This window comes from Capra hircus, chromosome 10 (assembly GCF_001704415.2).
Source record: "Capra hircus breed San Clemente chromosome 10, ASM170441v1, whole genome shotgun sequence".
In the NCBI taxonomy this organism is placed as follows: domain Eukaryota; kingdom Metazoa; phylum Chordata; class Mammalia; order Artiodactyla; family Bovidae; genus Capra; species Capra hircus.
Window position 1 is genome coordinate 3,264,563 of NC_030817.1, and position 23,032 is coordinate 3,287,594.

The 23,032-nt window shown below is 47.1% G+C and overlaps 1 protein-coding gene across 1 annotated transcript in view; it reads left to right on the plus strand.

Moving 5' to 3' along the window:
- The window catches only part of KCNK10 (potassium two pore domain channel subfamily K member 10), a 90,942-nt gene extending 70,081 nt beyond the window's left edge, over positions 1-20,861 (plus strand). Inside the window, exons 5-7 of the mRNA XM_018053754.1 lie at positions 11,053-11,239; positions 16,820-16,962; positions 18,980-20,861. Coding sequence (XP_017909243.1) covers positions 11,053-11,239; positions 16,820-16,962; positions 18,980-19,600 — 951 coding nt within the window. The 3' untranslated portion in view covers positions 19,601-20,861. The remainder of the gene's footprint in view (positions 1-11,052; positions 11,240-16,819; positions 16,963-18,979) is intronic.

The window sequence follows — 23,032 nt, forward strand, 5'->3', positions numbered from 1 at the left end:
TCTCAACATGAGAATATCAGAAGGCCTGGATGTCTTTTTTTAAACATTGTCTTTGGCGGCGGGCGGGGGGGTGGGGAGGGTATGTCTCCATTTCTGGTTCTCTCAGGAGAATTATTCACATAAGAGCGTGCACATCTCTGTTCAACACTTGGCAGGATTGAAGTCATCTAAAACTGTATGTGAAGGAGAATACGTTTCTAAAGAAATTGTCATCTGCAGAGACGCAGCCCCTACCTAAGCGTGGACCACTATGGATTACTTTTTCTTACAGAGCATGTGATGTTCACGCCTGCTATAATTTGCATAGCTAAACAGCCTCATTGTTTCATGAAAGATGAAGGAATTAATATGCTTTTGTCCTTACATTAAGCTCCATTAAAGGGTTTGTATGTAACTTAATTCTCTTAAAAGGAAAAGCTATGCGAATGAACTAACAACAGGGATATTTATTGTGTGTGTTCACTTAGTAATACAAATAGGATTCTGACTGGTTGTGTCTAATCAAATCCACATTCTAATGGAATCCATTCTAATCATGTTAAAGGACAATGCTACTTTTTAATAATTGTGGAAGAATGGTCGATGCATAAGTAGAGATGAATTATGAATTTATTTGCCCACAATGCATGCACACTTGGGAGGTCCTTGAGGCATCTGTGTAAATTTTGATACAAAGAGGACAAATCTATCAGGGAGTCAGGATACCCACCTTGGATGATTGCCATGAGGTTGTCAATGAAAACTGCATTAGGAGCGGGAACCAACCAAAGTATGTCACGTCTGAGTTCATTAGCGCCTCCTGGGCCTCCTTCAGGGCCACCTGTCTCCAGCACCAGTCTGCTGCCTTGAATCACTTGCAGTAGCCCCCTTTACTACCATGGTGGTTTTAGTCGCTCAGTCGTGTCTGACTCTTTGCAACCCCATCGACTCCTCCCCATGGAGCCCACCAGGCTCCTCTGTCCATGGGATTCCCCAGGCAAGAATACTGGAGTGGGTTGCCATTTCCTTTTCCAGGGGAACTTCCTGACCCAGGATCAAACCCGGGTCTCCTGCATTGCAGGCAGATTCTTTACTGAATTAAGTCACAAGGGAAGCCTCATTACTACCATGGGTGAATCTTTTTCTTTAATGTTTATCAGGGTATAGAAGGAAATGGCAGCCTACTCCAGTGTTCTTGCCTGGAGAATCCCATGGACAGAGGAGCCTGGCAGGCTATAGTCCATGGGGTCGCAAGAGTTGGACACAACTTAGTGACCAAACCACCAACCACGGTTGCTCTGCAATGCTGTGTTAGCTTCTGCTGTGCAGCAGAGTGCGTCGGCCATACATATACCTCCATCCCCTCTTTCTTGGGTTTCCTTCTTGCGCAGGTTGCCACAGATTGCTGACTAGGTTCCCTGTGCTGCACAGCAGTCAGTGATCTATTTTTATACATAGTTGTGTGTCAATCCCAACCTCCCAATTCATCCCCCCCACATATCTACAGATTTGTTCTCTATGTCTGTATCTCTATTCCTGCCCCGGAAATAGGTTCATCTATACCATTATTCTAGATTCCACATATAAGTGTTAATAATATACAATATTTTTTTCTCTTGGGTAGATCTTTTTAAAAAAACTTTTCATTTTATATTGAAGTATAGCCGATTAACAATGTGATAGTTTCCAGTAGACAGCAAAGAGACTCAGCCATATATATGCATGTAACCATTCTCCCCCAATCTCCCCTCCTGTCCAGGCTGCCATATAACATTGAGCAGAGTTCCCTGTGCTATGCAGTAGGTCCTCACTGGTTATCCATTTTAAATAAAGCAGTGTGTACATGTCGATCCCGAGCTCCCTACCTATCCCTTCCCCTCGTACTTCCCCCTTGGGTGATCTCGGGCTGTGTATGTGGGAGGACGGGACAGGCACATAGCATCACTGGGGCTCCATGCTGTGGTTTGGTGAGTGCTGTTCGCTTCTCTCAAGCTGTGATGATCTGTTTGCTTCTGTGATTGTTTAATGCTTGTCTTGGCTCCACTAGGTCTGTGAGGCTGGTGGCCATTTTGTTTTACTCACCTGTGGATTTATCTCTATAACAGATGTAAGAGTAGTGCCTGATAAATATTTATTGAATGAAAGAATAGAAAAGTTATAGGATTCGACTTCATTCACAGCTTGAGAAATATTCTGCTAAAGACAAATTCTCAGCTCTGGATGCTTCTGTCAAATTCCCTCAGCGCAGGGCTTCCCAGTTTAAGATTTATTTCTGTGTGACTTTCTATGAAACTGTGTTCCATTCTTATTTAAACTTCTCTGTTCTCAGTCTAACTAGAAAGATCAAGCATCTCTCTCTCCTCTGTTTTCTTTCTGTCTCTCAAACAGAGAGGTACAAACCCAGCTGAAAGCCTTCTTATACCTCCAAGAAGATTCTAGGCCCCTAAAACCATTATTCCGTCTTGCTTTCTAAACCCCTAAGTCATTTTCTCTGCTATGCTCATCCTTCTCAAAGACTTTCTTAATTTTTCTTGCTTCTCATTGCCTCCTTTCTCATTCACACATCTTTCCCTTATATGATTTTTTAATGCTTGTTTCATTAATTTTGTAGATTCATATGGGTGGGCATTCCTACGAGATTTCATTAAAAAGTGTCTAAAAAGAAAGAAGGAAAGAAAGAGTGTAACTCTTGAGAAGGGGATTGCTCACTACTTGCCCGATAAAACCCAGGAATTTTTACAGTTATTGACGCAACAATACTCAGGTGCTTTTTAAGGTGTTAACCTAAATCTGGTTAATCTTGGGGGCTTTCTTCAAATCTTCCAACAGGTAAGAGAAACGAGGCCACAGAAAACACAAGCTTGTTTGTTGCTTATCTTGATTCCTGGACATGTAGACAGTTGTTTCAGGAAGCTCACAAATGCCTTCTCCCTGGGCTACACACACCCAAGGTGGGGGCATTTGAAGGCTTTCTTCTCTCCCATCCCCTTTAGATGCCCTTGGATGCTGGCTCCAGGCAACAGTGACATGGCTGAGAGACGCCAGAAAAGGCGAGAAAGACTGAAGAGCTCCTTCATGAGCCACAGTGGGGCACAGGACCACTGGGCTGACCTACTGTGCTAGGCGGCTGCCTTCTGACCACTGATCCCAGCTCCCCCCTCACCAAACCTGCCCCCCACCCCAGTCCCTGGGCGAGGTTCTTGTCTCTTCTTGACAGCTCCAGCCAGGACTGGTCTTTCCCAATTCCTTATCTCCTTTCAGGAAAGCATTCTTAGCAAAAGGCTCACAGTAATCTCCTTCTTTTCCTTTTTTGTTACATGTGTTCCTTCCTGGTGAGGGGCCACAATCTAAAGTAGGGAATTCACCTTCCATTGAAAAGAATTTGCTGCATACTACATGGTCTGACCTCTTTCTCTGCCTTATCAGTTCAGTTCAGTTCAGTTGCTCAGTCGTGTCTGACTCTGTGCGACCCCATGTATCGCAGCCCGCCAGTCTTCCCTGTCCATCACCAACTCCCGGAGTTCACTCAGACTCACGTCCATTGAGTTGGTGATGCCATCCAGCCATCTCATCCTCTGTCATCCCCTTCTCCTCCTGCCCCCAATCCCTCCCAGCATCAGAATCTTTTCCAATGAGTCAGCTCTTTGCATGAGGTGGCCAGCTATCACCAAAATTAAAACAAATAAACAAACACATGGTACCAGGGGCACTGGAGCAGGGAGACTTGAGATGATTGGGGTCTTTGAAAGAAGCAAGTAAAGGGCATCCCCTTTTTTCCACCCAAGATATGAGCCAACTGAGAAATAAGGCGAACCAGATGACAGGTTGAAATCCAGTGTTGTTACATCCCCTCAATACTGGAGAGTTTGGCTTATGTCTGAGGAAAGAAGGGCTTCTTCATACAATCTGAGAATTAGACAGGAGAGCACAAGTGGGTGTGCCTTGAGGGCAGCTGTTTCCCAAAAGGAAGAAGAGAGGAAGACGCTGGGTTCTCAGGTCCTGTGTCAGAGTGAGAGGCTAGAGAGGGGTCATGTGTGTTACAGCACGTGGAGCCCCGTGAACAAGGGCAGAAGCATCAGGGACGGGAAGGAACATTTATTCTGTTCGGGTGCTCTCCTGTCTTCACTGCTGTGGTCTGCTTGGCCGATGCACTGTGACCTTGAACCCTTGTTAGCAAGAGAAGAGCACATACACCTTTCAGCTGTCTGTAGCATTGTTTCCATAGCATTATTATTGTTTGCTTGTGCGCGTAATGGTGGAGAGGGCATTGTGGGGTGGGAACATTGTTTGTTTTGCTGCTGATATCTGGGTAAAGCAAATTCAGAAGCTGGCTAGGTGAGCAGCTGGGTGTGGCGTCTGTCAGGATTGCCAGCAGTTATGCCGTTGGTGCGGCTCATCAGGAAGTGGCCCTGTCCTCTCCTTTCCATGGCCCTGCCTATCATACCTCAACTAAAGAGGAGGACCTCTCTTCAGCCAGGGTTACATCTGCACTGGTGTGGTCACTTACTTGTTGTTCTGATTTCTAGGACATAGCTTCTGAGGGCTTAGCTAACAAAGATCCATATATCTTCTATTATAGGTACACTGTTGTTTTTTTTTTTAATTCTAGGATTTATTATTTAGACAATGTGTATGGTTTTACAGACACTGAATCATTTGCAAGCAACAGTCAACCTGCGGCATATCTGTGATTTTCTTCCCCAAACTTAGATGAACTGTACTGATTTTCCTTGAACTTAAGACAAATCACAACTTGTACAAAGTTTTGCTTTTGATTTGGTATCAAAGTTCCTGTTGTTTTTCAGTTGCTCAGTCATGTCTGACTCTTTGTGACCCCATGGACTGCAGCAGGCCAGTCTTCCTTGTCCTTCACTATCTTCCTGAGTTTGCTCAAACTCATGTCTGTCGAGTCAGTGATGCCATCCAACCGTCTCATCCTCTGTCATCCCCTTCTCCTCCTGCCGAGAAGGGAACGACATGCTATGCTAGAGTAAATATGCTAGAGTTTGACCTATAGCTTAGTGGGTTCCAATAAAATCTGGCTTGAAGTGATTGCTGATATAGTTCTTTTAAATGTCTTTGGTTGTTGCTTCTTTTTTATTTAAATTTTTACAATGTTGTGTTTGGTTTCAGCATACGACAATGCAAATCAGCCATAATTATTTGTATTTCACTTGCAATAGCTACAAGAATAGTCCTTTCTTCTCTACAAGGTGATGTTTTTAATCGCTGGGATGTCATTAGGTAAAAACTTTTCCTTCAATGGTGAGACCAGGGCTGGGCACCATGGACAGCGCCATAAAGACTTCAGCCAAAGACTCAGATGTTCCCAGCCTGCTCCAGCCAGCTAGACTTCGTGTGCACGGGGAAGGGAACTTCTTTCTCTCTCTCTTTTTAACTGCTATATCCCTTGTAATTAGAGCAACCTTTGATATGTAAAAGGTTGTTAATAATTATGTGCTGAATGAATTACCTGGTTGAGTTTTGAGTGCAAAATCTTGTGTCCCAATAGAGTATTTTCTTCAAATGTGAAAAGCCACAGAATTTTTGAAAAGAAAACTTTCAAAGGTTTTAATTAAAGTGATCCTGGAGTGGAGCTGCTCAGAATTTTTTTTATTATTTCTGGATTTTGTCTCCATCCCAGGTGCACCTGGGACGCAGTTATAAAAACAGTGATAAAATCCAGTGAAACAGTGATAAAACCCAGGTCTGAAACTGTGATAAAAACCATTTAATTGCATATACCAGAAGCCTTTTCTAAAACTTTGCCTGGTGATACCAGCAAAGCACTGAACTGACCAAAAATCTGTTGGACGCTGCAGTGTGGCTCAGAGGCAGATGCTAGATACAGCCTTTTTGGGGGTTAGATACTATCCATTTGTGTAATCTGTATCCGCCTTTTTTTTGTGTGTGTGTAGATACTCTCCTGCTTTTGCATGGGACATTTTCAGGAGGCTCCATAGAGATTTTACTGGACGATTCTCACTAATGTGTGTTTATACTATCTCTGCCATGAAGATTATAGGCAAATGGTGTTTAAAAGCTCTCCTCATAGTTTATATAATTGCTGGTACTACATGGTTAATTGTTGTGATGGTGAAACCATTAGTTAGAACTGGACTTTTAGAAAAGGAGTCTTTGTGGAAAACATAATAATATCAGAAAATAAAGTCGGCTCTTTTGTGAGGCAGCTTCTATTATCTTTCCATTTGGAGAAATCATTTTCAGCTCAAGCGTATTACCATGGTGATGTGTTTGCATTTCAACAAAACAAACCTGAACCATAAACTAGAGCGCTGCATGTCTAGCTCCCGTCCTAAGATTTTTATTGCAGTATCTTTATTATTCAGTGAAATCTCCAATGTCCCTGGCTAAAAATCACAGCAAATAAAGTTTCTCAGTCAGAACAATCTGGATCACTAATCTCAGAATTGTAAGAAATCGCATTAAAGCGAAAAAAAGAGTAGATGTTAGAGAGGGGTGAAAAAATAGAGAAATAGCCCACAGATGAATGGAAATATACTTGTTCTCCAAAATGAGATTGTGGAAATAAGCAAGCATGGTAGGGCACCGTGCTTAATGGGAACTGGGTGTGTGGCTTCGCCCTCTGAGGTCTGAAGCAGGTAAACGCCATCAGAATTGCTAGTATGTACATCCTCTCTCGAAGGAGCGCTCTGAGAACTGGCTCCCCTGTCTCCTGTGTGTGAAGCTTATTTTGCTTTTTGGAATAATTGCACATAATTTTGACAACTGAAAGAACTCTACAGGAGGTGGGGTTTGAGTTCCTCAAAAATTCCTGCACTTAGCGCCAGCCAGCAGGATGCGGGAAATAGTTGTGCATAATGTCATTTGCATATGGAGAAAGAAAGACCACATCATCTAATCCACAAAGTGAGAAAACAAGATTTGGACAGATACATCCAAGTATTCTATCACTTCTGCCCAAATATTGTATCAAACCATCTCTTCCCAAATAACAGTTTTGTTAGCCTAGGAACACATTAACTCAGTCAGATCTGGGCTCTCACAAAGCTTTATGGTAACTGCTCTGCTTACTGGTAAATAAGCAACGTGATTTTTGCCTAGCAACCCCACCGTGGAAACACAGCTTGACTCTCTAAGTGGCAGGGGAGTTGGGAGGGGCAAGGAACACAAGGGCGGTGCCTTTTAGGGACTCTCTGCAGCTGGTCCCTGACACCCCAAACATTATCTGCAATTCTTGTCAGTTTCAGAAGAATGATGAAAAAAGCTGGAGGGGCGGCGGGAGAAACGAACTGAAAGGAAAACAGAAAAGCTTCCAAGATTGTGAGCTGAGACTGTCTGAGGGCTCAATCCTGGGTCAGCACAGAAGAACCAAGAGAAAATGAGGACTTGTTTCTTATTGAAAAAGGAGGTCATCATACGAGACAACGTATCCGGGAAGGGACACCCAGCAGTGACCACCCGAAGCTAGACAGAGATTATCTTAAAACCAGATGTGAGGGAATGTTCCTCCATAGCAGAGGGCAGCGTTCAATGTGGGACTGCCCACATCTAAGGAAAGACTCGAACTTTTCCATCAGACACGATCGGTAACAGTCATCAAGCATTTAGCGGGCACTGAGCTGAGCTTTCAACACACTTATTTAATCTTCCAAACACTCCTGTGAGGCGGACTCTCTTATCTCCATTTTTAGAGGAAGAAACTGATGCCCAGAGAAGTTGAGAAACTTGCCCAAGGTCGCTCAGTCACTTAGCAGTGGGGATGGGGTGGGTCAGGCAAGCTGCCCCAAGGCTCCAGCTTCTTACGCACCATTTTACAGTAGTGGTGAATGGGCGCAGAGCTAGGGGGGAGGAGAAACCCAAAGATCGCTGGATGACGCGTTTGTGGTTCCACCGTGGAAGCTGCAGTTGAAAATGTTCAGTTAAGGCAACTGTTTTAAGTGTCTAGAGGACAGCATAAATGTGGGTCTCCAGAATAACAGATACTATCAAAACCTTACGCCCATACCTCTTCCTTTTATAGTGAAGTACGGGTACACACAATTTCATACACCTACACACACACGCAAGACACTTGATTTTGTAAGTCCCTAAAATACCCTGATGATTTAAGCCTCCGGGGATTTGCTGAGCATCACCCTAGGATATCTGGAGGAAGTGGTCCAGGGACACACTGGTTGGCTTGGGCAGTGAGCAGTGGTGAAATGCTAACTTGCAGATAAACTCTCTGACAGATAACGCCATTAAGACGCCACACTCTAGCCTCTGTTGCACACCTCCCTTTGCCACCAAACAAATGCTGCCCGGTGCCATCATCTCTTTTGCCCACCTCCTGGAGCCTGGGATTGGCTCCAGCTTCCCACGCACTTGCCACTCTCCTCTGCCAGCCTCAGCCTCATTTGGATTGCAGTTGCGTTCACATCCTAATTTCTGACTTAACAAGTGTCTTGCAAACATTTAATTCGCTTTAATTTCATTATGCATTTGAAGAGGACGATTTATTGAGGGGGAAAATGATGTTCCGTTGCCAGCAATTAGATTAACTTAATGGTCTATGATAAAAATTTCCTTTTGGGCTTTGGCTTTTGTCCGTGTTTACAGACAAAAGTAGGCTAATAATAATAATAACGAAGTTCCTGGATTCTCAGAGGGGTCTTAACTCCCCCTCCAAGTTCTACAAGATCTAATATGGAAATGCATGAAATGGGTAAAACATTCTTTGTGGTTCTCAGGTAGTTTGTCTTGTCACAGTACTTTCATTTGTGGGAAAAAATGTGTATTTTCATATGCAAAAATGTCAATAAATTATCTTTGTTTTGATGGCTTTTCTGAGGAGATGGGAACTATACAACAGCATGGATCAGTTTATCTCTTCCTGTGCCCACTGTGTATCCTGAGTACTCTCTTAGAAGTCAGAGAACTTGACTCCTTTATATGAAGGATTGTATTTCTTTAGCTTTTCCTATGAATATTTAGGGACTAGCTTTCCTGATGGCTCAGATGGTTAAAGAATCTGCCTACAATGTGGGAGACCCACATTCGATCCCTGAGTCAAGAAGATCCCCTGGAGGAGGGCATGGCAACCCACTCCAGGATTCTTGCCTGGAGAATCCCATGGACAGAGGAGCCTGGGGGGCTATAGTCCATGGGGTCACAAAGAGTCAGACACGACTCGGTGACTAACACTTTCATTTCACTTATACTGATCTCAGTGCGGATTGAGATCTATGCAGATAAATATTTTCCACTATAGCTCTTCTTTGTCACTTACCTGCCCACAGTTCCACCACATTGAACACACCCGGGACTCAGGGCCCTCGGCAGGTGGGACTGGTGCTTGTGAGTCTCGATTGCAGAGGACAGCAGCCTCCCACCACCCTTTCCCAGCTCTCATGTCCCTTCACGTTTCCCAGAGAAGAGGTGGTTCTGAGGTTTGTCTCCGTAAGTCAGGAAGGAAGAGGGGAGTGGGAGGAAGAGAAAGAGGGTCATAACCAACCTTCCTGTCTGGAGAACATGGTCATTTCTTGTCTGAGCTGTGTGGTTGGTCATAGGAGAATCTCTCTTGGCCTGGAAAACCTGGCTGGGGTGTCCCTGCCTTGAGGAAAGGTTAGGATTTCCAGGATGGTGACAGGATCGCCCAGTGATGAGGTTTTATTCTCAGCCTTCCTTCCTCAAAGGGGAAACAGGGTAGTCTGTTCTTCACGGAGGTTAGTCTGGTTTCTTTCCTTAGAGGAGTGCTCTGGCGACTCTGAACTGGTGAACTGTTGAGTAATTTGAAAAGCGGTTTCCATCCCTGTGCGCTAATCACAGCTGCATTCTCCTCTCAGCTCTGCCTGATTAGCAGCATCTTATGCAAGCTCCTTTTGCGTCCATAAAATGCGGTGTCTGAATGCCAAATGCACTCTGTCCTCTGGACCTGCTCTTCCTTCTAATTCACTGGAAAGCGATGACTAGAAAATATTAATAGATCCCATGGTAGAGATTTCCATATCGATTCCCTGAATGTGTGCTTTGCAGGGATTCAATCCAGGCAGTGTACAAAAGTCCAGGCACTCTGGTGTTAAACAGACATTTATGAGACGTTGAGTTTTTGGTCGAGTAATGGTGCCAGGGTCCCCTGATGACAGTCTCCAATGGCAAACTGGGAGCTTTGAGAAGACCTTAACAGACTGTTCAGTTCGGAGGCGATGCCAATGTTGTCTTGAGTGTCATTCAAGGGGACACCAGCGCCTCCAGTCTGCCTCTGGTGCCCCATAGGTATGACTCCTTTGCCGCAATATCAGGGTCATTCCCAGTCTAGGTGCCTCTTCACCTCTTAGCTACTGAATCCTTCAGAAGCTGGCTTGAGATGGAGCTTCTGTTATTCGTTGTAGACACTGAGCCTGCCATTCAACGTGGACTCCTACCCTGTCCGCTTATGCTTATACAGCCAGCAAACATGACGAGCACAGCACTGACTCAAACACACGCGTTTTAAAAGAAGAATGTGATATAAATGTACCGTCTCGGTGAGGGGCACGGGAAGGTGAAGAAGCACCCAGGCAGATGGTTGGAGTTCTGTCCCAACTGAGGGTGGGGTCAGGTCAGCTGTGTTTTTCTTTTCATCCTAACCTTCTGGTCTGTCTCAGGAGCCACTTTTTCCAGCATGTGCCCTTTGACTTGAGGGAAGCCGGGTGCAAATCCATCACCACCCCTGTGGAAGGAACCCCCAAACCTGTGCCTCCTGCAGAGGGTCAGTGAAGCCACGTGAGAAATGGCGGCAAAAATGGCCTTCTTGGGAAGCAGTCTCGTTTACACCAGTGAGGAGGTTAGAAAGTCAGCATTTGGGCTGCAGTCAGGGAACCACGCAAAGGACATTCAAGGGTTCTCTTGCCCAAGGACCACCGAGACCAGCTGAAAACTGCGGTCCGCACGTTTTTCTAGGAGAGGGTCCACAGCTTTCATCAGATGCTCCCCAAGCTGCCCACAAACAAAGAAAGGTCCAAAGCCATTGACATTTTTTTTTTTTCCTCTCTCTCTACCTCTTGTCTTCCGAATCCAGGGTGATGGAGCTGACTTCCCTGTCTTTCTTTCTCCTTTGCTGTTCTTTAGAAAAAGCAAGTGAGTCAGACCAAGATCCGGGTCATCTCAACCATCCTGTTCATCTTGGCTGGCTGTGTCGTGTTTGTGACAATCCCTGCTGTCATCTTCAAATACATCGAGGGGTGGACGGCCCTGGAGTCCATTTACTTTGTGGTGGTCACCCTCACCACGGTGGGCTTTGGTGATTTTGTGGCAGGTAAGCACTCTGGAATATCCCAGTCACTGGGGTCCTGGTGGGGAAAGCATTTACTGTGGTCAGTGCTTTTCCAAACCACGAGGAAAGATGGAGGAACAAATGGGAAAGGCTCAGCATCAATGCTGCTGGGCACAGGCTTGCTCCAAACCTGCAGTCCCCTGTGGGGGGAACAGCAGCCAGCTGCTGCCTTGGGAGGAAGCCACTCTCTCTCCTCCCCGACTCAGGAGGCAGGCTATCTTCATCATCATATGAATTATGACTTGCCGGGGTCCAGCCCCAGTGGATCCAGGGTAATTTGAAGTGGGGACGGTGTGGTGAGAGAGATATATAGATTTAGAGAGAGAGAAGGAAAGAGTTTGCAGTTAAGAGAATAGAGGAGAGAAAGAGGCTGTATTCCTTGGTTTACATAGAAAGCCAATAAAGCCCAGAGACAAGGGACTTGAACCGTCTACGTAGGGCCACAGGCGCCCGCCTGAATAGCGGAGGGTGCCCTGTCTTGGGCTCCCTCTCATGTGGGTCTTAGAAGCCCAGGCAAATAAGTAGACATGGCAAGCCTCTATGCCCCAGATGGGAGTCAGCCAGAAAATAGAGTAAGAAAGTAAAGAAGAGATGGGGGAACCAGTCTTTCCAGGAACTGGCCCATCCTTTATTGTCTAGAAAAGCTTTTATACTTTTGGTTATACACAGAGATCAATGGATAATACAAAATCACGCAGTGTCAGCAGCCCTGACTCTTATTGAGACTAGGCTTTCTCCCTGCATCCCTAGCTGTATCCACAAGTCTTAGGTGATTTACATCATCTTCTGGCCAGGAGGCCTATTAGCATTTTACGACCCTTTTCTGATAAGGGTCTGTCAACCAGAAAACTTATTTGGCTTACAAGTGTTGTTCTTTCCAAAGTCTGGTGCCACTCTCAGAAAGCACCAAATAAAGTTACATTCTTACATAACAAGGACACAACTATTTATAACAAAGAAAGAGGAATACAGTGATTTATAACAAAGAGAAAGTTCATTAACTCAAAAGTCTATTGTTGCTAACATCAAAACTACTATATTCCTTTTTCTATATCCAATTACATTGATTAATATCCTTCAGGTGCCTAAAAGATAAAGAATATGGAGGCCTGGCAGCAGTCATTGACTCAACAGTGAAACCCATCACCAATATAATTTTTAGCTTTTTAGAAAAGGCTCTATATCTCTAAGATGCTTTAAGCTTCATGCCTCTCTCGAGGTTGGGAGCTGTAAACAATTCACAAGCGTAGTTGTAAAAATCCAGACAGACTGGTCAGGTAAGTTAGAAAGCTATCAGAGGGGTTTAAGCGAGACATTCTTTTTACGCCCAGGAGACTTATTAACTGGAGCTCTAAGTTAATTCTAAAAGAGGAAGGTGGTGGGGGACAGCCCCTGTTAATGTCAGAAGCATAAGTGAAAAGCATAATGCAGTATGGCAGGCAGACTCTGGTTTCGGGGTTAGATGCTCGAGAAATTCCAGCGAGGCTGCCTTAAGGCCGGACTCGCCTTTGCCTGTTGGACCCCTTAACCTCATGACCTTTGCCACAGGCAGGACTCCTCGTGCTGGCTCCCGACATCGACTGAAATGAATTTCTCATTGGATTTCAGGCTTCTGAATTGTGTTAAGGCTCCTTGCATCAACTGATGAAGGCTATATTAGCAAGTGGCAAAAATGAAGCTCTGGAGAGATGAGCGTTGAGTTTAGCCTGCAGGGACCTGCAGATGAAGCTTCCTGATGCTGAGGGCAGAGTCACCATCCCTGGAAAAGTTGCTCCAGGCATGTCCGGATGCAGGACTAAAGACCCAGGTGACCACCTGGAGTTGGAAACTGCCCCAAGGGAATTTAATATTATAATGGATCCTGCATGAATCTAGATAGACACAACAGCCTTCATTCTCAAAATAAATGCCAGTGAACCGTGCTTAAGGAAGAAAAAGAAATCACCATCAAATTCTAGGGACAGGGAGCTTAGAAACTGAAATGAAACCTGGCGTTTTACGTGTTTCGCTCTCCCAGGGTGGTGGGAAGGTAGGGATAGAAGGAGGAGGCCACCGATCTCCTTCCGGATGGATTAGTTCTGGGTGGTCAGACAAACGCTCGGTTTCTACTCCCAGAAGTGAACACTCTGACCCAGTAACTCTGTCGTAACTTAATATATTTAAAGAGGCCAGGGATCCCCCCTTCTGGAATCTGGAGAAAGGGTAAATTCTGGAAAGGATGTTGAAGGTTGCTGTCTCCATGGTAATTCTAAGGAAACAGGCAACCGGAAGAGTAGTTTTGCAGCTATTCCAGCTAGGAAGGTGAAGGCCGAAGTTGCCTTTGTAGAAACAGCAGTTTTAATGTTTTCTTCCTTTTGACTGTCTTAAGGACTAAGAACTCACCAAGTCAGAGTGACTGAGAATTGCTTACACAGAGCCCAAGGCCTGGGGCCCCTCCCACCTTGGCTTGTCCTCGATGCTCAGCTGCTGAGCAGCTCCCCAGCTTGGGCAGGAAGTCACTTGGTGCCACTTGAGGAGAGGCCTGAATCTCTGGACAGACAGCGTACAGAGACAGGAGGACAGTACCAAGAGCGACTGTCCGGTCAATTCCTTAGCATCATCCATAGCTGCTCTGTGGGGAAACTCATTGAGGTTCCAATCCCAGCTGCAGTTTGGAGCTATTTCACCGACATCTTTAAGTTCCCTAAAGTATCGTCTGCACTCTGCCGTAACTGCAGAGAGTCCTCTGTCCTAACTCTGGCCTGTCCAGAGGACTGTCTTCTGGAGGACACGTGGGGCAAACCCTGCTCTCTAATCGGTTGCTCCGTTCAGTCTGTTGATCTGGGTCACAAATAGCACAGCCTGGGGAACAGGAGATTCATAAAACTGCTTATGATTTAAGTTTATTATTTATCCTTATGAGCCACGATGGGCCGTGAGCGCTTAGCACACACTGGCACTCGGCCTGATGTTTACTTACCTGGAAAGGCCGTGACCTCCACAGCCACAGACGTAGCATGGCTTTGTTCTTTTGTTTTTTAGTGATCTTTAGTGATGGAAGATTGTAATGAATCTAATGGCCAAGTGTATAGATAAATACAAAGAACCGTTAGAAAGCTTTAAAGTCTATTTTGGTTGCAATTGGGTCAGAGGAAATGGACATACTTTCCTGTGGGTTTTGATAACAGTAACCACTGTACATGTAAATTTGTCTCCTGCAGAGTACCTTTCTTTTAAAAAAATTTTCTTAAATCTCTATTGAAATATAGTTGATTTACAATGTTGTGTTAGTGTCCGGTGTACAGCAAAGCGATTCAGTCATACACATATATGTATCTATTCTTTTCCCATTCAGGTTATCACAGAATATTGAGCTGCATAGTACTGTTTTAATTGCCTTACCTACCTCTGATTACAGAACCATATTTCCTTTGCCCCGTAGTCTCTGCAGACTTGGGTCTGTTATAATTCATGGTGCTGACCGCAGCTGGACCAGGCCCTTGTAAGCTGCCATTTCCATGGCTTACAGACACCAGTCTGAAGCACTGCTGCCTTGGAACCCTGGAAGTGTGTCAAAGCCTTTTTGGCAATACTCTCAGAGCGAAAGGGAAGGCTGTCCATCGTTTAAAAAGATACATTAACAAGAGCTGATGGTTGCTGTGATTTGACAAGGCATCAGCTTGGAAACAGAATCAGAACATCAATCACCATGCAGGATTAAGTGCTGGTTTATTTTGTAGCTGACTCACTTTAGGACAGTCTAACAACCCAACAAGCATTTTGCAACCCTGACTGACAGCACTTGAATTCCAGGCCAGCAGCTGATAAACGAACAGGCAGAAGGGTGTTTCCTGCCTTGTTTGCTAGCGCGCCCTAGTGACAATCTTTTGTGGACGATGGTGATTGGTTGGTAAATATTTACTTTCCGAGAGCTCCCAGGAAAAAGTGGCAGAGTTCTCCTGCCTAGTGCAGAGATGAAATGAACCTCAAGACTCACTTCATGTTGCAGAAAGTCCAACAGTATCCTAGAGAAAGCTAGGGAGAGGGCAAGAATTGCCTGAAAGGGAAAAGCAAGGCAGTTAAACCAAACCAAGTGGGGTTTACCACAGAGCCCTCTAGCAAAGTTTGGAATTCTAATTTTCAGAAGTGGCGGTAGCTATGGAGACCTTGTGGGCTCTGTTGCAAACTGAGAAGTACCACAAGCCACAGAGCCTGCCCAGCCGCCTTTGGGAGGTATTACTGATACCATAAGAGCTCAGTGCAGACTCAAAGGTGCTACGTGAGGTTACAACCACAACCCAGCAGGAAAGTCCAGTGACCATTCACCATTTGGCACAGTAATTACCAATCCATGGCTAATGTCGATTTTCTTAGAAATGGCCACAAGCCGGCTTCATTGGAAAATGACATCTCACAGACGGATATTTCATGAAGTGTCTTCACTTCTTTATGAGAGGGGACTGGGCTTAGAATCTCTCTGTTCCTTGGCTACCTTGGGCAGGCTTGTAGAAGTTCTAGAATAAATAGGCTATTTACTTGGAATAAACGACTGGTCTTTTCAATGGAACAGCCAGCCAGTCAATGCAGTCAGGCAACTAGTCAATTTGGTTTGATGGATTTTTTACTATAATCCCTATTTGTAAAATAAAGGGATTGAACTAGCTGGCCTTGAAGGTCCCTTTTTATTCTCACACAGTGATTCTAATTGACTCGGTCTAATTGACCCTATGGATCAGCATTATGTAAACACCATCCTTTGGTCAGCCTTAAATCACTATTGCCTGGGTCTCAGTCTCAGGGATACCATCAAGCCTAATTTTACTTCCACACACCTACTTCTCTCTTGGTAAATGCATATGTGCTTAAGGAGGAAATGGTGCCAAGAGTTCCAAACCATTTGAGATTATTTAACGGTCTTTTATTTTTTATTAAATTTAAGGCAGTTTAAGAAAAACTTGACAAAATCAACTACACCCCAATAAGAAAATTAAAAAAAAACAAAAAACACAAAACTTGAAACTGGGCCTGCTCTGTTGTCCTCTAATTCAAGCCATTCATTGTCAAGCTCAAGTTTAAACTGGATGGATCAGGCTGGTCACTGACTTATTTTTTGTTATTATGTATTGTGTGTTAAGGGCTTCCCTGGTAGCTCAGCTAGTAAAGAATCCGCCTGCAAGGCAGGAGACCCCAGTTCGATTCCTGGGTTGGGAAAATCCTCTGGAGAAGGGATAGGCTACCCACTCCAGTATTCTCGCCAGGAGAATCCCATGGACAGAGGAGCCTGGCGGGCTACAGTCCACGGGGTCGCAAAGAGTCGAACAAGATTGAGCAACTAATCATAGCACATGATGTATTGAGATTATTGGTCAAGATTCAAAATAAGTGAAGCCACAGGTCAGGCTCCTTTGGAGAAGAGACATGACTTTTCCTTGCCCTCCCACCCTTGCCACATCGCGTCTACAGCAGGCCGAGCAGCTGAGTGTTGGATGGTGATGCGACCGCATCTCTGCTACACAGACTGGGATGCGTTTGCTCTGCGACGACCGTTTGTCGGATCCTGGTTAAAGTAGCGCTTGTTTTCAGGGGGAAACGCCGGCATCAATTACCGGGAGTGGTACAAGCCCCTGGTGTGGTTCTGGATCCTCGTTGGCCTTGCCTACTTTGCTGCTGTCCTCAGCATGATCGGAGATTGGCTACGCGTTTTATCTAAAAAGACAAAAGAGGAGGTAGGATTCCTTCCAGATTCTCTGAAAGTTCCTGAGGTCAGGAACATTCTCGTCTCAAGAATTACCTGTCTCTCTTCTATGGGCTAGACTATCTCCTACTAAGTGGAGGCCTCCTAGACGTCCTTGTTTGGAATCCTTGAATGGTTTTAAACGCCACGTTAAATGGGATAGCAGTTATTTCTGGATTCTTTTTTAGCAGGTGAGAAAAATCTGGTGACTCACCAGCCCACAGCTCCTGGAAAAACTAGTAAACGGCAACTTATTTTTAAAAAAGGAAGTGAAAAAAAAAAATACCCAGACATAGTCAGCATACATAGACTGCAGTTGGGGGAGGTGTGCAGTTGCCCCCAATCAGCAAACGTGTGCATTTTCTTCAATTCCATATGAGACTGAAGTTATTGAACTGTGGCCGGCCGTGGGGGGTGAACTCACGGGCTCCCTTTCACTCATGTCCCCTCTGGGTTGTCAGATCTGTAGAAACAAATATACGTCTGCGGCCAGTGGCACACACACAACGGCCCTTCCTTCCTCAAAGCAATGTGCATGGACGCCTACACACAGGCGAGAAAAGGAATGGCTAGGGAGCAAAGGTAGATTCTGTGATAAAAAAAAAAAGAATGTCCATGTAGTTCTTCTGGAAGGAGAGGAAAAGAGATAAGAAAGAAGAGGGGTAAAGAGAAGAAAAGCAGTAAAGAAAGGAAAGGAGATAAAACCTAAAGAAACAGAGGGACAGCCTGTTCAAGGGCGACCGTTCCCTGCCCAGGGTGCAGACATTCCCAGCGGAGTGTCCTGGGAGAGCCTCCTTAGATGGCGCCATCTCCCACACCATTCCTGGGGGCAGAGGTTTAATTTTCCTGGCTTGCAGAAGCAGTCTCCAGTCTGACTCCCCAGAGAGCTAACTGACCTGCTGAAAATCAGCCATAACAAAAGAGAACACTCAACAACATAAATATTGACATTTCTCAGTGCAAAAATCCGAGTTACTCCTCTGCATAGGAAAGCATGTTCAGTTCAGTTCAGTCGCTCAGTCGAGTCTTGTACTAACAGTCTTGCTGCAATAAAGCCTAGAGAGTTAGTCTTGATCCTCATGCAAGACTTTGCTCTGAGAAAGCACACCTTCTGTGGGCTTTGGCAGAAGATGTCTCCTTCCTGCACCCTGAACAGGGAAACTTGGTTATCAGGTACCCTGCGCGGGGGTGGGGGAGTGGTCTTAAACCAGTGCAAGCCGGATAGCACAAGGTCATAGACAGCACTGCCTAGGTATGGGGCGACACAGGACTTTCCTTTTTAGCACTAGGCCATTTTCAGGCTAATGGGGACGGGTGGAGCACTCTAACCCAGACAGAGGTCTTGGAGGGACAGGGCAGGGCAGAGGACCCGCTGGATACTGCTTTGTGCCCAGGGCCGAGCTAGGTGCCCGGCTACCTCACCTAACAGGAAAAGCTCTGAGCTAGACAAGACTGCCTCCGAGTTACGCAGCAGGAATGACGCCGGACCACGGAAGGGTGAACCCAACAGACGCTAAGTCAGGTCCGTCCCCGAATCCAGGTGTCTGGCGGCGGTCGGGTTGCCCAGCACGTGCGCCTCTAGGAGGCACCTTAGTCCTGAGCGGGAAGGGCGAGGGTGGAAGTAGCCTCTCCTTCCCTTGGCGGGGCGGACGCAAAGCCACCGCCTCTGGGCCTCCTTCCCTCGAGGACCCCCGAGGGCTGCGGGCACGGGAGGGTGGTGGCGATGGGGGGCTGGTGGCAGTGGAAGGTCGTGGCGATTGGGGAATGGGTGCGATGGGGGGTGGGGGCGTTGGGGGTGGGGGCGATGAAGGGGTGGGGGGATGGGGCGGTGGTAGCGATGGAGGGGGGTGCGATGGGGGCGGGGGCGGGCGGAGGCGGGTGCCCTGGCGCGGGGGGATGGCAGCGATGGGGGTGGCGGCGATGGGGGGCCAGTGGCGGGCGCCTGGGCGCGGGGCGTGGGGCGGGGGGCAGTGTCTCAGCGCCCGGTCGTCGCCCCGTCTCTCCGCCAGGTGGGCGAGATCAAGGCGCACGCGGCCGAGTGGAAGGCTAACGTGACGGCCGAGTTCCGGGAGACGCGGCGGCGGCTGAGCGTGGAGATCCATGACAAGCTGCAGCGCGCCGCCACCATCCGCAGCATGGAGCGCCGGCGCCTGGGCCTGGACCAGCGGGCGCACTCGCTCGACATGCTCTCGCCCGAGAAGCGCTCGGTGTTCGCCGCGCTCGACGCGGGCCGCTGCAAGGCCTCGTCCCAGGAGAGCATCGACCACCGGCCCAACAACCTGCGGCTGCAGGCGTCCGAGCCGCTGCAGAAGCGCGGGCAGGGCGCCTCCGAGGACAACATCGTCAACAAGCTGGGCTCCGCCTCCAGGCTCACCAAGAGGAAGAACCGGGACCTCCGGAAGGCGCTGCCCGAGGACGTGCACAGGCTCTACAGGACCCTCCGCCACTACTCCCTGGACGAGGAGAAGAAGGAGGAGGGCACGGACAAGGGGTGCAGCTCGGGCCACTCCAGCACCGCCGTGCTCACCGACTGTGCCCAGCCGCCGGCCGGCGCGGGGGACAGCGTGGGACCCGCCGACGCCAAAGACGCGGAGCGTGACAGCAGCGCGCTGCTCGAAGCCAGAAACTAAGCGGGGAGGACGCAGTGGACGTGACCCAGCCTTGTCTTTTGTTTGTTTGTTTTTAAATATATTCACCCTGAGACACGTGCCTTAAAACAAGACTTCTCGTTAGTCCGAAATTACATAGCGTCGAAGAAGATACTTCACTGTGCCATAAACGACCGAGAAAGCAAGCTCGCTCTGCCAAAAGGGAATCAAAAGAACAAGGACTTGGCTTTTGATCACAGCCGCGGGACACCCAGGGCGCCTTCGCGGGAGAGGGAGGTCATGGCCGCCGAGGTCCAGGGCACATGCTGGCGATGGATGCGGTCGCCCTGGGCAGCGCCGCCGCGCTCCGAAGGGCGTGCAAGGGCAGCTATTCTGTAGACCAGCCGTCTGAAAGGAACAGGTGTGTCTTTTAAAGGAAGTTGTTTCCTGAACCCACTGTCAGTAATGTGTGCACGCACGCACAAGGGGCCTGGACTGGGAGGTGGACTGGTCCTTGTCACTTGGGGTCAGAGTGGACATGCTGGAATGTTGCTCTGAGCTCCGATTTTGAGACAAAACCGTTCAGTGCATCCCTAGTCTTTGCTAAGCTCCAGATGAATGTCCCTGGGACCCAAGAGCACCTAGAATTTGTTGGAAGCAGATGAGAGCACACGTATCAAAAGGTGCAATTGCTTTCCTCATTACAAGAGAAAAAAAAAGTCACATCACACTGTGGATATCACCTTAACCAATGACAGAAGCCTGCTGAATTTTGTCTTTTTCACAGGTCCAATCCAACTCGCAAGCATTGGTGAACACTCAACCTCAGCCGCTGCGTGATGACAGGCAAAAACCAAACCTCAGTGCACGGTGCGCTGAAAAGGCACCGAAAGGGTGCAATGGTGAAAACAAACTGGTTTTGAAATGTTCATGTTCACTTTTCTAGTGGAACTTCTGTTACAATTGGTTTTGATAAAAGGGGGAAAAATACCAAAACTATTGCCTTGCATGATGCCAGTGGCTTACTGTCCTGTGTAGCTGATCCTAAATGTTTGTAAACATAGACATCCTGCATGTCTGAGACATACCAAGGAGGACCATGGCATCGTTCCTTCTCAGGGCTTCTCGTCCCTTTGGGTGTCTTAGGGTAGACACAGTGACACCAGGTCCTATCCTGCTATTTGCAAACAAAAGGAAAAGGACTCCCTCAAACCAACCCTTGTACGAGAAGATTGAATTGTTTTCATTGCTTGCAGCTTAAGTGCCATTACTGCCATTTTTTAAAAAAATAATACTTAAAAGAAGTATTTGAAAGACTTCACTTTTATGTTTGGGTGTTCCTTTATTCTGAAAGCATTGCTCCTTTTCCTTGATCATTTCTTGTACCTGCTAGCCACTAAAGTTACAGTGCTACTGTGAGTGATTGTTTCTAGGAGAACAGTAACCAACATGTGGTGATAATTATGATTTTCTTTTTCACGAGGTTAGAACACCAGGTGAAGGAAAGTGGGGGTCTGACGGGTCATAGGTTTGGGGAGGAAGACTCTAAGTGGATTTTTAGCAGCAAGGAAAGAGTATGTACCACGCCAAGCATCCCACATGTGCCTCGGCCTTTTTCAGAGTTGGCTGGCCATTATCCTGGTTCAAACCTAGCTATTTGTGCCACATACTTCAGTGTTTGGACCTGGCAACACCCGAAAGTTGCTGCTTATGGGCCTCCTGGGCTCAGTACCACTGTTTGGGGATGTCACATAGCTAACAGGCAGGGTGGATTTGTCAAAAGGTCACAGGACTAGCAGAGACTTCCAGAAACCATCTAACGCTTTTCTGACTTCCAGGGAAAAATGATGGCCACCGCGTCCTTGACTGCTTCTACCGTGGCAGACTTTTTGCTGCTGTTTCCCCCAAATGCACAGCTCTCATTTGTCTAGAGCACAGGCAGCCCCCGTGTGCCACCCCCGTCATTGTAAGCTCTGATTAAAGCACTGGCATTGCTTTTGGGAAGGAGCCAAATAAGAATCAAGTCTGATTAGTGCCCCCTGCCCCATCCAAGGTATGTTTGGGTTAATGCTGCCACAGGGCTGTGGCTCACGGGTGACATCCTGTGTCCACAGAGTAACAGACAGACGCTTGGGCAACGACGTATATGCAGGGGTGTAGGCCTTGGTTCTTACTACGGGAGTCATTCCAGTCTGACAAAGTGTGTGCTAAGGAATCGGTAGGTTAACTGGGCTTCCCTGGTGGCTCAGACAGTAAAGAATCCGCTCGCATTGCGGGAGACCTGGGTTCGATCCCTGGGTTGGGAAGATCCCCTGGAGGAGGGCCTGGCAACCCACTCCAGTATTCTTGCCTGGAGAATCCCATGGAGAGAGGAGCCTGGTGGGCTATAGTCCATGGCGTCACAGAGAGTCTGACTAAACCACAGCACAGCACGGGGAACTGGGACTTTCTTATTCTGACAAGTTGAAAGCTTCCTGATTGAACTGTCCAGGGATCTCATTCATTTGGTTTTCTACCCTCTGTTAGTCGGTACTTTCTCTATAATAGTGGGTTAAAATTCTAGACTCTACAGGCAGAGCTGGCCAAGAGGCTTCCCTGTCATAGATGTGGCACTTTAGGGGCTTGGGCTCACTGAACCGCCCCAGCAACGCTCTGCGGGAAGTGTTTGCAAACCCATTATACACGTGATGACACAGGCTCAGGGAAGCCAAGTGAGTAACTTAGCTAAGAGCACACAACAGGAAGGCGGCAGAGCTAGTGACCAGAGTCTATTTGACCACAGTCTGCTTTTGACTTTGCTGCAGTGTCCATGCCGCACACCTTGTGTGTGTGTGTGTCTGTGTGCGCACGTGCATGTGTGTCTTTCTAGTTTCCTGGACGTGGCATACAGAGGTAGGGGGAAGCTCTTTACTGCCAAGATGGGATGAGGTCTTTGTGAACATGGCCTAACATGTTGTCCTTACAGATGATCATTGCACATTGCTTTGGTTTTGGTTTTGGGAATGCGCCTCCTGGCACCCTTTCTGTACTGTTAAAAATGCCCTTTGAAAGCACCTTTTTGCACTTTACTTGCTTGTGCTGGAGGAACTCGGCATACAGGTGGAATAAAACAGTTCAAAACTCTAAGCTGCACACTCTACCAAATGGAACCACACTCTACCATATACCAGATGTTGGTATATGTGTGTGTAGACACTCAGTTGCGCTGATTCTTTTTACCACTGAACCCCTGGGAAGCCCAGACCCACGGCCAGAAGAGTCAGGTCCCAGTCACACAGATGGAGCGAGAATAGCCCTTGCCCGGGAGTTCCCCAAGTACAGATGGGACTGAGGCCCTGACGAATACAATCAAAGAAGAGATGATCCATTAGACGTGTGGGCACAGTGTCTGACAAGCTATAGCCTACCCTCCAGGCTTCCCAGGTGGCACCAGTAGTAAAGAACCCACCTGTCAGTGCAGGAGACACGAGAGAT